Below are 15554 nucleotides of genomic sequence, written 5' to 3' on the forward strand. Positions count from 1 at the left end.
GTGTTGATCTGTCTTCTATAGACCGGGTTCCCCAGGCCTGGCCCATCACAGAGGACTTAACTGACCTGTCCCAAGGGTGTGGGGGTGCAGAGTGTCCCCAGTGTCCTGCTTGGGCATAGGGGTGGGTGCCCGGCCCCCTGCGCAGTCCTGGTGTCCGGTGTGTCTCCAGAGCAGTCAGGATGGGAGGGGCTTGCCCTCCAGTCGGAGCCTGGAGGCAGGCTCTCCAGCAAGTCCTTGGTGGGTCAGAGGCCGGGCCTTCATGGGAGGGGCCCTCTCCTCCCCTGGCCTCGCTCACGTGGCTGAGAGGCCCTGGAGCCCAGCACTGACCTGGACGCCAAGGGTGAGAACACGGGCGCGATCAGCACGACCCTGCCTGAGACGAGCGAGCGAGCGAGCGAGTATGGCCGGTTGCTGCTGCGGGGCCAGACGAAGCCACGGTGACCCCGTAGTCAATCAACTTCAGACACAACCCCGCTCGTGTGGGTGGGCCTCTGGCGCCTTCCCTCTCGGTGGTTGGAATCGCTAAGTTGGATTTCCCAAGCCTGAGCTCCGTGGGTCCAGTCTCGTGGTTTACGCCAAAGGGCGCAGCGGTTCTCTGTCCTGGTAGCAGCCCCTGTGTCCCCGGCGGGAACGGGGCCCTGGGCGCCTGGCACGGCGGGTGGCTGCGCGACCTGGCAGGTGCAGCCTGCTTGGGTCACGGCCCAGTGAGTTCCTTGGGGACTGCAGTGGAAAAGTTGAGCGCAGCGTTTAAGCAGTAAACATGCCTGGTGGTTAACGCGAGTCGGGCCCTGGGTGTGGGGCAGGCAGCGTGGGAAAGGGGCCTAAAACCACATCCTGATCAGAAACCTGTGGGTCGTTGGCAAGGTTGACTTAGAAACGTGCCTTTGAGGAGAGAAGTATTTTGAGGAAATTATTTAAATATTAGCTGCTAGCTTTCTGCACCAGGCCTGGGGTAGGTCTCTGATGGGCTCACCTACAGACCAGGTGAGGCCTGAGAGCACCCCGGGGTTGCCACAGCGTTAGGTGAGGGCCCCACCTGAACCACATGGGCCGGCCTGGAGTTGCTGAGACACTGGGGACTAGCTGGGCTCCTGGGGCCCTGCTGATGTCACAGGGCTGGGGCAGGGCTGACTGCAGCCAGGTGTCTCCAGGTGTCTCCAGGAGCTCTTGTCCCCTGCCAGCCATGCCCTCCTGCCCTGCTGCCGGCTCCTTGCCGGCCCGGGACAGCCCTGCCGTGGGGGAGGTGGAGCCCAAGGACCAGCAGCTCATGGTGAGCGTCCTCCCCCGAGTGCCTAGACTGTCCCTGGGCCGCATCCTCCCTGCCCTGGCCTCCTGACACACTGCCCCCCAGTGCCCGCGTGTCATAGGTCAGGCCTCTGCCGTCAGCCCGGGTCCCCATACAGGTCCTGCCCCTGGCTGCTTAGCCCTCCCTCACAGGGACCTAGCGACCCCCTGCTTCTCACCTCACCCCAACTCCCACCCAGTCAAGCCGGGCCTGATCAGGCCCGTGTCCCGGGTGACGTGAGGCCCGTCAGGCAGTGCGGTGAGTGGGGACCAGGGTCTTGCCCCCAACCTGCAGGCTAGTCACAGAGCCCTCGTGTTCGGGTCCCCGTTTAGGTGGCAGGGGAGCCACAGCTACCGTTCCTGCCGGGAGGAACCTTCCCCCCATTACAGGCAGGGCGGCAGAGGCCCAGAAGCACTGCGCTGGCTCGCTGGGCCCACGGCTCCTGCGTGGCCAAGGAGGTTGGAGGCCTGGGTCAGCGCCACCCCAGAGCGTGCCCTGCAGGGCCCCCTTAGAACCAGGGGGCGAGCCGGGCAGAGAACGGTGGGCAGCAGGGCCCTGAGTGTGCTCGCAGCCCGCGTGGAGGTCAGGTCCCTCGGGGGTGGGTAGGAAGCGGGGCACAGCGGTAAGACCCCGTAGCAGCTGTGCGACCCTGGCAAGTTACTTCAGCTCTCTGGGCCTCAGTCGCCCCGGCTCAGACCAGGCAGGGTCACCGCGTTCACGAGGCTCCTCTCAGCCCCGTCGTGCGGCTGAGCAAGCTCAGGCTCTGCGTGAGGAGGTCCCCGCCCGGCCAGGCTTCAAGGCTTCACCGGGAGTGGGAGGCTCCTGGGAGGCGAGGGGAGGTTGGGCGGGCGTCTCTGCACTGGAAGGACCGGGGGCTCCCTCGTGGGGGCCTTGGAAGGCAGCCTCGCGGTGTCCTGCCCACAGGTGGCGCTTCGGATCCGCCCGCTCAGTGACTTGGAGCTGGAGGATGGGGCCACCGTCGTCGCCCACAAGGCGGGCGACCAGGTGAGGCTGCGTCGCGGGGTCAGAGCCCCCCACCCTCCCACGTGTGCTCACCCACCTCGCTCCCTCCCTTCCAGAATCAGTAAGGTCAGTGCTCAGTGACCGGCGCTCCAGACACTGGCGTGAGGGAACCCAGGGCCTGCCGCGCCTCCCCCAGCTCACTTCCTAGTGGGGTGGGGTGGGGTGGGGTGGGGTGGGGTGGGGGTCAAACAGGATAAACACAGAACACTGGGGAGTTGAGTGCGCATAGAACAGAGCGGACAGAGGCGGTCACAAACGTCCTCTCTGGTGACACGTGGGCAGCCTGGAGGAGGGGGAGAGGTTGGGGGGCGCTAAGGAGAGGCCAGCTCCAGGCCCTCACGGGAGCCGGGAGGGCGGGGGCGGGGGCGGGCAGGAGGGCGGCCGCCCGGATGTGCGGCTGTGACAGGCCCGGTGACTGCAGCCCCCAGGCCCGGGGCGGCACGCTGCCCCCGACCCCTGCTCCTTGGAAGCTGGCTCGGAAGCTGCGCCATCCGTGCAGCTTAGGCGTGGTGGTGCCTGGGGTCCTCACTGACCGGAATACATGCCAAAGTTGGGGGTCCAACAAAACGTAGTTCCCAAACTGGATTCCCCCATTTGTCCTTGAAAGGCCGCTCTAACCGGGATGTTCCCAGGGTGTGTTTGTTCTTGAGGCAAAGGACCCCGATGGAGGAGAGGCCGGCTGGGGCTTGCCCACGGGATGGGGGTGACGTGAGGGGAGAGGAACCAGGGGTGTAAACAGGCAAGACGGGGTTAAACTGCGGGGAACGGAGGCTTACAGGAGGGGCTCTGGCTCAGCTGTGGAGAGCGTTCCCACAGCCTTGACCTGGAGGCAGCGCCAGGCTAACTAGGTCCATGACGTGACTGCCCTGGCAGGCAGGATGTAGGGACAGGCTCAGGACACGGTGTGGGCCCGGGCTCGGCACAGACAGGGTGACGACAGCCAAGTATCAGCTACGAGTCTGGTGCTAGCAGGGCCGGGGCGGGGGCTGCGGCCCACAGGCCCCCCGTTGTCACGCCGGGAACTGTGTGCACCACTGATCAAAGCACGCAAGTGCCAGGGAGCAGGCGGTGCCTCTGAAATAGCGGTTGAGGCAAATGGCCTGCTGGAGTCTGCAGTGGCTCTCACAATGGTCCCAGTCTCCCCAGATCTTGGCACAGAGCTCCCGGGGGCTCTGGCCACCCCCGGCTGAGTGGGCAGGCGGCCCGGTGGCAGGCTCTGGGCCGCCCAGTTGGGCCCCTAAGACTCCACAGCTCCCCCAGGCCCCGAGCACCAGGATAAACAGCTCGGCTGGTCTCTGTTGCCCTGCCCTCCAGCCCCGGCACAGGCTCCTTCGAGCCTCGTGCCCCCAGAGGCCCCGGGACACCCTGCTCTATGAGGACGTGCTTCTGTGGGAAAGGAGAGGACCCGGGCAGGGGTGCCAGGGCACTCGGGGGCCCAGCGCAGGGCGGCAGGGCTGATGGGTGCAGTCCCTCCCCAGGCACCCGGGACCCCTCCTCCGTTTTCCCCTTTCCTTTGGGCAGCACAGCCCCCGGAGCAGGAGGTCACTGGGTGGGGAGGGGTTGTCCCCTGGGTTGCATGGGGAGAGTGCAGGAGTGAGGCTGCTGGCTCGGTCCACAAAGCCCCTTCCCCGCCTGCAGGGCGTTGTGGCTGGCGTGGCTCTTCACGAGCCCTTGGCGCCCAGGCCCGGCGCTTGGTGGGCGTCTGGGCTGCTGTCCGCGTTGGGCGCTGGTTGGGCTCTGGGATGGGTCGGCTGGAGGCAGAGCCCAGCAGGCCTCGGGGTGGAGGGGGGCCTGCGGCCCAATCCCCTGCCAACCCTGCCTCTCACTCCCCAGGTGGTGGTGCTGATGGACCCCGGGGAGGACCCCGAGGACCCGCTGTGCACACACCGGTCCCGGGAGAAGACCTTCATCTTCGACACTGTTTTCGACCAGCAGGCATCCCAGGTGCCCGCCCCTCCCCACCGCCCCACGTCCCCGCGGGGCCAGGCCCGCCGTGGGTGTCCTCACGTGGGGGCTTGGCAGCCACGTGGCCTCATCTATGGCGTCTCATCTTCAGGAATCTCCCTGAAGATCAAGGAGGTTGGCACTTTGGGTCACCCCAGGGCAGAAGCAGAGGCCCTGTCCAGGGACGCGGGGGGCTGCCAGGTGCCCAGGCTTTATACACATTCTCATTCATTCCTCTGTGTGTCCGTGCGTCTGCCCACCTACCCATCCACCCAACAAAGTCCTGTCCTGTCCTCCACGGGGCTAGAACACACTCCCTGCCCACAGGGGCTCACATCCCAGCAAGACAGATAGACAGACAGGAGACAAACTTGTGATAAGCACCGTCCTGGAGACCAGCCAGGCGAGCAAAGGCCTTCCTGAGGGAGAGTGTGTCAGGAGAGACCTGAAGGAGGAAGGAGGCCGCTGTGAGCACACAGTGGGGAGGGTCTGGCGGAGGCTGCCCGGCGCCCGCTCCACAGACGAGGTGTGGGGTCAGGCTGCACTCCTCGCCTCCGCCCTTTACCAAGGACAGAAGGCCGTCCAGCATGTTCTGACCCTCACATTACAGAGGGCGGCCCGGGCTCAGTGTGGGTGACACACGGGGAGGTGCTTACTCCTGAGCCCGGCCAAGCAGGACTTGAACCCAGCCTCTCGAGGTGGGACAGTCACGTCTCCGGGGTGGTGACGCCAGCGGGATGTTTGGCCCCAGGACAGAGCCCAGTGAGGGACGCAGGGGTCCGTGCTCACTCCCACCCTGCACCCAAATGTCTTTCCCACAGTGGGGGGTGCCCAGGGCACTCCTGCACTCAGCACAGCCCCCTCAACTGCCAAGAAGCCACGGCTCCCACCTGTCCGCTGGCTCTGCAGCGCAGCAGGGCCGAGGCTGCAAACAGCCCTCACCACCATCCTTCGTGGCTCTTTGGGTGGATGGGGGTCAGCCGGGCAGGCCCTCCTGTGGTGCTGGGCGTTCATCTGGAGCACCGGGGGCTCCCACAGGTGGCCTCTCCGTGCAGCTTGGCCTTCCTCTCAGCATGGCGGCCCCAGAGCAGGCGGGAAGGTGGGCGCTGCCAGGCCTCTCGGGGCCCGGCCCACAGCACCACGGCTGCCACGCTTCACCGGAGGAGCGAGTCACTAGGGCTGGCCTGGATGGTCTTCTGTCTGTCCGCAGGAAGACGTGTACCGTGCCACCACCCAGCACTTAGTGGAAGGCGTGGTTTCTGGATACAGCTCGACGATGTTTGCCTACGGCCCCTCAGGTACGGCCACGGGCAGTGTCCCGAGGAGGGGATGGGGCTGGTGGCAGCGGAACCCTTTCCAGCAGCACAAAGCACCTACTGTGTGCTGGCCGTGCGCTGGTCCCTCTTCATCCGCTGGCTCCTTTGGTCCTTGCAGCAGCCCCAAAAGGCAGGTAGAGCCCCCCCGCCCCATCACAGATGAGAAAACTGAGCCTCAGAGAGGTGAGGGGACTTCCCCAAGGTCACACAGCTGGTAGGAGTGAACCTGGCACTCAACCCAAGCCTACACTTTGCTGCCCATGGGAGCCCACAGATTTCTTCTCTGCAGTGACAGGCTGGGATCGGCAAACACTTAGACGCTAAGCTGCTCTCCTAAGAACTAGAATCGCAGAGGGTCAGTGCTGGGTGAGCCCTACGGCCCTTCCCCTGCAGGTGCAGAAACGGAGGCCCTGAGAAGCCTGGCTCAAAGCCACAGCTTGTTTATTTCATTCATTCATTCATTCATTCATTCAAAAAACATTAGGGAGCACGTACTATGCTCTGGGCTCTAGCAAAGGAAAAGGGCCAGCTGGTCCTTGCCTCTAGGGGCGAACGGGGTACAGGGTGGTGAGGCACTGCTTAGAAAGTTTAGCACGTTCGTTAATTCTATTACAGAAACAATACAAACACCTTAAAGCAAATTTGGAGCAGGGAATCCAGCCTCCCTCCGCTGACTGCGCCTTTGCTTTACATCCTCCAGTCTCCCTGCCTGCCTAGGTGCCCTCCACACAGCAGCCATCAGGAGGCTCAGACAGGGTGGTTTTATTTTCCTTGTTTCCAAAACGGAAAACGAGAGTGCCAGAGGGCAGGGGCGGTTTGCTTAGTAAAGGCCGCGGCGTGGCCAGGCTCGGGGTGGGGCCCAAGTCCAGCTCAGGAGCCCCACCTGGGTGGCGTCCTGCTCCCCTCGCAGGTGCCGGCAAGACCCACACCATGCTGGGCACGGACGCAGAGCCCGGCATCTACCTGCAGACCCTCACCCACCTCCTCCGGGCCATCGAGGAGACCCGAGACAGCGCGGACTGCAGCGTGTCCACATCTTACCTCGAGGTGAGCCCGCCCGCCCGCCTCGGCTGCAGAGCCGCCACCTGTTACCCCAGGTGCCCCTGGCCTGTGGGAAGCCTCCGCCTTCCCGGCATTCGCGTCCCCTCTGGAGGTGCCAACCGCCAGTGACAGGCAGGTCCCTGCACTGCTGCCTTTGCACCAAAGCTCCTGCTCCCAGCATTTCTGTGTCATGCAGATTTATAACGAAGCCATCCGGGATCTCCTGAACCCGTCCTCGGGGTTTCTGGACCTGAGGGAAGATGCTAGGGGCAGCATCCAGATTGCAGGCATCACGGAGGTCTCCACCTCCAACGCCCAGGAGGTGAGGCCCACGGGGGGACACGTGGCAGCCACGCTGGCAGGCACCAGTCCCCACAAGGTCCCTCACGGTCAGGTTCAGAGAGCAGAGCCAGACACACAGCTGCTCCTGGGCTCAGGGAGCAGCCCATGCCTGCCCACCCCAGCCACCCTTGTCCTGCCCTCCTTGCTGCGCTCGGGGCAGGCATCACCAGTGAATCACGCAGCCTTCCCTCTGCGTCCACGTGCAGGTGTGGAATCCACCTTCCCGCAGCACCCCAGGCGGGCCCTGCCGGTCACGGTCAGCCTCACCTCTAAGAGCCACACTGATCCTGAGTACTGCTCCCACAGCCCTGCCCTCCAGCCTCTCCCGGTGCTGCCCTCCCACTTGCCCAGAACCCTTCAGCTGCTCCCTATGGCCCCCGACCCCTGGGTGACCGTGTTCTCCAGCCGTGACGGCCTCGACCCGAGACCCTGCCCTGATGGCCCCTCGCGGGCCCCGGGTCGGGAAGGAGGGCCTATTCTGTAGGAACAACGGGCATGTCAGTCTCCCTCCACGCATGCTCTGTGGTCCTCGCCCGCCGGCACGCAGTGGGTGCCCAGCAGAGGCTCACTGGCTTGATTTCCACCGCTGGTTGCACACAAAAGGGTTTCAGACCACCCGCTAACTCCAGCAGACCCCTACAACCGCCTGGAGTTCTGTATTGAAAGGGCTGTCTGGGGAAGAGACGGATAATCCACTGGTGATGTCTGCCACGGGCAGAGGTGGGGAAGGGCTGCTACAAGTGCGACTCCCGCTGGTTCAGTTGGCGGATTCATTAATCACTTCCTGCCGCAAACCAGAAATTGCTTCCACCAGTTGAGGCTCTGCCATCTGCAGCCCAGCCACGGGGGCCGGGGAAGAGGCACCCCAAGGGGCTCAGGGGTGCACCCTCCTTCTCTTGTTCTGGAGAGAGCGTGTAGCATGCAGGGGCCCTGACAGCCTCCCGCCTCTGCCTCGGTCCTCAGATCATGCAGCTCCTCACCAAAGGCAACCGGCAGCGCACGCAGGAGCCCACGGCCACCAACCAGACGTCATCCCGCTCCCACGCCGTGCTGCAGGTCACCGTGCGCCAGCGCAGTCGCGCCACCAACCTGGCGGGGGCAGTGCGCCTGGGGAGGCTCTTCATGGTGGACCTGGCGGGCTCAGAGCGGGCGTCCCAGGTTCCTGGCCTCTTCGTCACAGTTCCTCCCCTTGTGTCCATCTGCTGGCTAGTCCATGCGCAGGACACTGTCCCTCCTCGTTCAGCAGCTTCTCCAGCACCGAGACCGGCGCCTGGCCCAGGAGAGGCGCCCGCTAACCGCGCGCTGGCGGCCGGGCCGCGGAGCCAGGATTCAGGGAGGGCGCCCCGTGTGGCAGGCTCCCGGGGCACCAGACACACAGAGACGAGCTGCACCCAGACCTGCCGCTGGGAGCCCGGAGCCTCTCAGGGCGGGCGGGAGGCAGATGTGTGAGCAGATAATTACAGCACAGGGAGGCTGTGCTTTGAGATTTGGGGTCACACAGAGGCTGTGGCACCCAGGAGGGTGGGGTGGTTGTGGGGCCTCAGAGCTGAGCCTGAGGAAAAGCCTGTCAGGTGGAGGGAGCCGCGCGTGGAGGGGGGTGTTGGTCGGGAGGCCGCGCCCCGCCTGCCTGCCCCCTCGCCCCTGCTCCAGCCATTGTGGCGCCTGTCGCTGGGAGTGAGGGTTGTGCTCACCGTTGCCTGGGGGCCGAGCGGTCCTCAGGGACACCACCCAGCCCAGCGGCAGGAACAGGGAGGGTGCTGGATGGAGGCAGTGCCAGAACAATAACGCTACCAGCGAGGGACGCCTCTCCCATCCCTCCAAGGCACCAGCACTTAGCACTCATAAGTCCCGTAACCCCAAGTCTGTGAGGTGGGCGGCCTCACGCCTGTGTTACCAATGCTGGGCTGAGGCTCTGGTGGTGGCGGCGTGGCCTCGCCGTGACAACGCCGTGCACAACGGGAGGGGTCCGGCCCAGAGCTGTACCTTTCACGGCTGATACCCCTCCTGCAGTTTGCACTGTGTGCTCTGCGTCCTCAGAGTGTGTTGGTCATTGCATCTCTTCACTCATTCACTCACCTGCCCTGCACCTGGCCCTGCCCTTGGGCTGCTGAAATGAGCAGCCTGACCAGCTGGCCCACAGTCCGACAGGTCTAAAAGTAACATACTAATACAGTATGAGGCTGGAGGTGCAGTAGGCCAACACATCAGAGATGACCGCCCCGAGAAGATAGCGAGTTACTCACAGCTCCCGGACCGGGGGGGTGGGGTGGGGACCACGGGATGCCTCGCAGGGCCACGTGGTGGGGGGGGCAGGAGGCGGGGGGGGGAGCGGGGATCACGTGGGCCAGAGACTTTGTTATGGCTTCTGTGGGAAGGCAGGGTGAGCAGGCTTGGGGTCAGCTAGTTTGGGTCATTCCAGTGGGCCCTGGGGCACAGGGGCTGTCCCTGCTGACGAGGGCAGGGGGACAGTGGCCCAGAGTGTGGGGGCCCCTGGAGGAGGGGGTGGGGCAGGCTCTGGGTTGGCTGGTTTGCATTTGAAGCCTGTGCTCATGGGTGAGTGGCTTGTCTCTAGGACCCGGCCATCCTGGGAGGGACAGCAGGGTCCCCCGATGACAAAGCCTCAGAATAGAGAAAACAAGAGACGTGGTTGATACACAGACAGATGGGGGTGCACACAGCTTCACGTTCACGAAGCTGAGTGTGACGGAGGCCTGGGCTCTGCCTGTGCCGGCTGGACAGTGCCATGTCCTCAGGGGCAGGTAGGGCCCGTCTCCCCTGGACTTGGCGCTGAGAGAGGCCACCAGACTCAGGAGGTTGAGGCTTTGGGTCCTTGTTCTCCTTCTGCTCCAACTTGCTGTGTGCCTTTGGGCAGGCCACTGTCCCTCTCTGGGCCTTAGTTTTTAAGCTGTATACTCAGGTGGCCTAGTGCGCTGTCTTTAGGATCTGCTTGGCTCTCATGGTCTGTCGTTTCTTCAGAGAAAATTGCTCATGAAAGAGTTTGTTCCAGGGCACGAGTTCTCCAAGAAAGCCCCTTGAATCTGTGGCACAGATACGTGATACCTGAGAAGCTGCTGCGCCTGGGTCATGCCAGCAGCCCCAGGCCTGCCGCACACCAGCTCCCACTCAGGGACACGGCAGCTCACGTCTACCGCTCGCTTCTGTGGGCTCTGCTCTGAGCTGGTCTCTTACATGTGTTGCCCATTAAATCCTGGCTGTGACCCGGGGCGACTGCCCCTTTTGTAAATAAGGAGACTGAGACAGATTGGGAGATCCGTCCAGGATAAGTCGTTTAAGCTATTCTCAAACTGCGCCCCAAACTGGCTCTAAACCCGTGCCCTTAAAATGTCATTCTTCTTCCTGATTTCAAATGTAATAAAACTCAGCACAGAAAGTACGGAAAATGCGGTTAAGCCGAAGGAAGAAAATCAACATCCCCGCAATGGCTGCACGGAGGGGAAGTCATCCCGACAGCCGTTTGGCGGGTGTCCTCCTAAGGCCCCTTCATGCATCTCCACGCATTTGCTCCACACACAGCCATTGAGCCCCACTGTGGGCCAGACACCCACCAGTGTCCGGGCTCTGGGGACACAGGGCCAACTCATGGGGCTTATGTCCTGTGGGGAGCAGTTAAGGAAATATCAAATGTGTAAGAGATTTGAAGGAAATATACAGGGTGATGTGGTCTCCCCTGCAGAGAGTGAGGTCGGGCAGGTGCTCCCGCAGGAGGACCAAGCTGAGACTGGCGTGGGTGTTGCCTCATGAAGACACACACATTTATATTTTTATTATAAAAGTGGGATTGTTCTGCACAGACATCCCTCTGACCCAATTTTTATCTCATTTAATAGTGAGTGTCTTTTCAACATTGGTAAATAGCTCTACCCCATCCATTTTACTGGCTGTGTAGTATTCCACAGCAGAATCCAGTGTTATTTCTGTCACTGGCCCCAGCTCTACAGAAGTGTGGTCAGTGCATCCATCCTGAGCCTCCTGGGGTGGGGCGGGGTTATCGCACCCTCCAGACCTCGGTCCCCTCCCCTGGGGCCCGGGGTGGGGAGACGGCAAGCAAGGGAAAGACCACCTCCCCGCCAGCCTGGCCTCTCCTCACGCAGACCCAGAACCGAGGCGTGAGGATGAAGGAGGGCGCCCACATCAACCGCTCCCTGCTGGCGCTGGGCAACTGCATCAACGCTCTCAGCGAGAAGGGCGGCAGCCGGGCGCAGTACATGAACTTCCGGGACAGCAAACTCACACGCCTGCTGAAGGTATGAGCCCCAGGCCCGAGCGGGGCACTGCTACCTCTGACCGCAACTTTCAGGATTTACTGGATCTGAGGGCCCTTCCAGGAACCCCCGAAGGCAGGAAAATCGCTGTTTTCTCTGTAGAAACCATATCTAGTCTCTTTGACTCCTCCATCCACCCACGCTTGCATACTCCCAGGGACAGGCCACTCACTCCTTTGCCGGACCACCTGTCCCATCCTGACAGTTTGACCAAGACAACTTCTCTTCATTCTGAGCTGAGTGCTGTCAGCTCTGTTCCACAGCGAGGCGGGGTGCAAGCAGACAAAGGGGCCAAGCCGCAAATCCATGTCTGCACGTCTGGCCTCGGTCCAATCTGCCCGCGTCAGAGCACAAGTCAGACGGGTGGGCCTGCAGCGGTGCCACCTCGTCCGAGCGTCACCCCCACTGCTGGCCCCTTGGTCCCCAGCTGCCTTCTCAGGGTCTGGAGCAGGAGCCTCAGGCAGGAGGGTCTGAAGAGCTGGGGACGGGTGGAGGAGGGGCGGCGCCGCCGGGCAGGTGGGGGTCTGGATCCCACCCCCGACTCTCGCTGTCCTCGGAGCAGGACGCCCTGGGCGGGAACAGCCGGACGGTGATGATCGCCCACGTCAGCCCGGCCAGCACGCACTTCGAGGAGTTGCGATGCACCCTGCTGTACGCCTACCGCGCAAAGAACATCAAGACGAGGGTGAGGCCCTCCCTCCCTCTTGCTCACCCACCGGCTCTGAATCCCACGGCTCTGCTGCCAGAGGCTGGAGGGGAGGGGCCCTTCCAGCTCCCATGGCTCCTGGCACCCCACCTGTGTCCGCGTCCCTCCAGGCTCTGCTACTTTCGGAGCCTCCTCCCCCACTTTGTGTCTCCCCTTCTCCTCCTGTGTTGATTGTAGGGCCCTCTTGCTCCGGCATGATCTCATCTCAAGATCCCTAATTACATCTGCAGAGACCTCTTCCCCCCAAATGAGGCCACATTCGCGGGGCTCAGGGTGTTTAGGTGGGGACTTACCCATGGGCCCCGGCTCCCGGTGGGAATTAATGCAACTCTCAGTGACCCTCTCCCTAGGAAGCAGGTCCTATCAGCCCATTTTACAGACTGAGCAGCTGAAGCAGAGAGGCAAAGCAACTTCTCCAGCCTCCCACGGCTGGAGCAGAGCTGGTGTGGGACCCAGAGAGCCTGGCTCTGGAGTCCATGCCTTCAACCTCTGTGACATGAGATGAGCTCCCCTGGCGCCCGGCTCTGAGCTAGGCGCCTTGATGAAAATTAAAAAAAAAAACAGACGGAGCTTCTGCTCCCACAGGAACCCTGAGCACAGCAGCGGGTGGGGGGTGACCCTGAGCACAGCAGCGGGGGCGGCAGACTCACATGAACTCACAGACGCAGACATCGTTTCCAGTTTGCGGCAAGTGCTCTAAATGAGACCCCCAGGCCACTGCAAGGAAGAGGCACAGAGGAGGCCGAATTGAGAGGGGTCTTCCGCTGAGGGGGACCCGGCAAGGGATAAAAAGTGTCCGTGCAGACGTGGGGCCACCCAGCACATCCAGTAAAACTCACAGAGCGCGTGTGCCCTGAGGCCAGCAGGGTCCCCTCCGAGTCTCCCAGAGAAACACGGACCCACGTGCTCAGGGAAGTCATGTCACAGGAAAGCCCCAAAGTGCCCACGAAGGGGACGGGACAAGCCCTCGGTGTGTCCCTCCCACGGCCCGCTCTGCAGCTGTGACAGAGAACGGGGTAGACAGAGAACGTGCGGACAGACCGCCTCTAAGACACGTTGCTGGAAGAGAAAAATGGTCAAAATCATAGAAGCTCCACTAATATAATTTACATCAAAGTCCGGAGCCAAACCTACACCCAGAGACTCCCCAGAGGTCTCTCTCTGGGTAGGTTCGTATGTACGTTCGAAATGGCACAGAAAGCAATCCAGAAGGATGCACGCCAACGTGGTAGCAGTGGTTCCCCAGGGGGAGGGTTTTCAAAAACTTCTGGGTTGTTTGAAAATTTCTGGCAAAATATACATAACAAAATCCACCGCTTTAACCATTTTAAATGTTACAGTTCAGTGGCATTGAGCATATTGCCTTGTGCAACCATCACCACAGTCCTTCTCCAGAATCCTCCATCTTCCCAGCCTGAAACCCTGTCCCCCTCCCCCAGCCCCCGGCCCCCACCCTCTGCTGTCTGTCTCTGGGACTCTGACTCTCCGGGGACCTCGTAGAAGTGGAATCACACAGTGTCTGTCCTTCTGTGTCTGGTTTATTTCTCTGAGCACCGTGTCCTCGAGGTCCCGCCACGCTGTAACAGGTGTCAGAGTCTCTTTCCTTTTTACGGCCCAGTAGTGCTGATGTGAATTTTTGTGACAAAACGTGCTTGCGTGTTTCTGGCGTAAACCCTTCACGGGAAAGGGGTCCTCCGCGGGGCAGCCGCCTGGCCCTGACCTTGGCCGCGTCCTGCCCCCAGGTCAAGCGCAACCTGTTGAAGGTGTCCTACCACATCACGCAGTACACGGACGTCATCTCCGACCTGCGCAGGGAGATCGAGCGCCTCCAGTGCAAGGTCGAGAAGCAGGAGGAGCAAGGGCGAAGCGAGCCTGGTGTCCAGGACGCTCCAGGTACGGCCGAGCACACGCCTGGCGCCTCCTGCCCCGCCTGGCACGGGGTCCGCGCCGAGCGTCCCGCCCGGGGCCCCGGCACCGCCCCCGCTCCCAGCCCTGTTGGGCCTCCCGGGGTGACCGGGCCAGCGCCCGCCTTGGCTCTAACTGTGAGCCGGCTGTCTTCCCCCACCTCACCTGATCCCTTCCTCCTGTATCTCTTTGCTGCTTTTCTTCTTTCCCATCTACTTTTTTTTTCCTTCCCAAGTCAGATTTTTATTTTTTTAAGTAACTTTTCAAGGGGAAGGGTACAGCTCAGTGGTAGAGCACGTGCTTAGCATGCATGGGGCCCTGCGTTCAATCCCCAGCACCTCCATTAAAATAAATATACAACCTAAGTGCCCCTCCCCCAAATAATCTTTCTGTTTTGGAATAATTTTAAACCTACAGAAAAGCTGCAGATGGTCTAGAGCGCCCAGCTCCCCCAACATCAGCATCTAGTGCCTTTAAAAAAGTTCACTGCAGCAAAGCTCACAGAACATGAAGTTCACCACCTTAGAGTGAACGGTTCCCCAGCAGATCCACCGTGCTGGGCAGCCCTGGCCTCTGTCTCCTTCCAGAAAGCCTCCACCCCCCCGAGTGGAACCCACACCCACTGGGCGGCTTCCCTCATTCCTCCCGTCTCCCCAGATCAGTGGGCTGTCGGCCTCCTTTTGGGGGACAGCACACCACAACTTTACCCTAAAATGATCAAATTAATCAGTAAGTTTAAAAGGTGCTCCTAAAAAATACCTGTGACAGGCGGGGAGGGATAAATTGAGAGCTTTTGGGATTTGCAGCTACAAACTATTGTATGTAAGATACATAAACAACAATGTCCTACTGTGCAGCACAGGGAACTACGTTCAATATCTTGTAGTAACTCATCGTGAAGAATGTGTGTGTGTGTGTGTGTGTTTATCACTGAATCACCATGCTACACTCCAGAGACTTACACAACACTGTAAACCAACTATACTTCAATTAAAAAAACCCAGCCTGTTGGGGGAAGGTGTTGCTCAAGTGGCAGAGCGTGTGCTTAGCAGGCACGAGGTCTGGGGTTCAATCCCCAGTCCCTCCATTAAAAATAAATAAACCTAATTACCTCCCTCCCCTGCCAAAAAAAAAAAAAAACCCTGTTAACGAAGTCTGGCTAAGTACACACACGCGCACACACACACACGTGCACAGACACACACGCACATGTGCTTTTGGCTATTAAGACAAGCTTTGCCGTGGTAAATAAAGGACTTTAGAAAATCAGTAAGAAAGAGCAAACAGCCCAATTTAAAAAATACGAGGAAATGAGGAAATGAATAGGCAGTTCAGAGGGTTTCCAGTGGCCATAAACACAGGGAAAGACTCTCAGTCCATGAGGAAATAGAGATGCAGGTTGAGCCAGTCTTCACTTACTGGACCGGCTGAAGCTGAGATGCCGGGCACTATTAAGCGGCTCACGTACAACAAGGTGTGGAAACGGCAGCCCCAAACACAGCTACCGGGAGCCTAACTTAACGTGTCTCCTTGGAGGCTGATCTGCAGCGTCTGCTCACACTTGACCTGCACCGTGTTCTGTGCCCCAGCAATTTCCCCCACATCCACCATGCGGCGCACGCGCTCTCGTGCCCAAGGGGGCTGTGCGACGAGACAGCGCCCATCAAAGGGGGTGGGACAAGCTAGTGGTGGTCCCTCCTGCGGACCGC

General features: G+C 61.2%; 1 protein-coding gene across 2 annotated transcripts in view; it reads left to right on the top strand.

The window, feature by feature from the left end:
• LOC105078180 (kinesin-like protein KIF19) overlaps positions 1 to 15554 on the top strand; it is a 39659-nt gene continuing 24105 nt past the window's right edge. Inside the window, exons 1-10 of one of the 2 annotated variants that reach the window (XM_074345533.1) lie at positions 1 to 340; positions 2210 to 2290; positions 4142 to 4252; positions 5463 to 5550; positions 6479 to 6615; positions 6806 to 6931; positions 7915 to 8109; positions 11064 to 11216; positions 11797 to 11919; positions 13683 to 13833. In XM_074345533.1, coding sequence (XP_074201634.1) covers positions 260 to 340; positions 2210 to 2290; positions 4142 to 4252; positions 5463 to 5550; positions 6479 to 6615; positions 6806 to 6931; positions 7915 to 8109; positions 11064 to 11216; positions 11797 to 11919; positions 13683 to 13833 — 1246 coding nt within the window. In that variant the 5' untranslated portion in view covers positions 1 to 259. The remainder of the gene's footprint in view (positions 341 to 2209; positions 2291 to 4141; positions 4253 to 5462; positions 5551 to 6478; positions 6616 to 6805; positions 6932 to 7914; positions 8110 to 11063; positions 11217 to 11796; positions 11920 to 13682; positions 13834 to 15554) is intronic. The other variant, XM_074345534.1, reaches the window with a different exon arrangement.

The sequence above is a fragment of the Camelus bactrianus genome, chromosome 18, assembly GCF_048773025.1.
Source record: "Camelus bactrianus isolate YW-2024 breed Bactrian camel chromosome 18, ASM4877302v1, whole genome shotgun sequence".
Taxonomy (NCBI): domain Eukaryota; kingdom Metazoa; phylum Chordata; class Mammalia; order Artiodactyla; family Camelidae; genus Camelus; species Camelus bactrianus.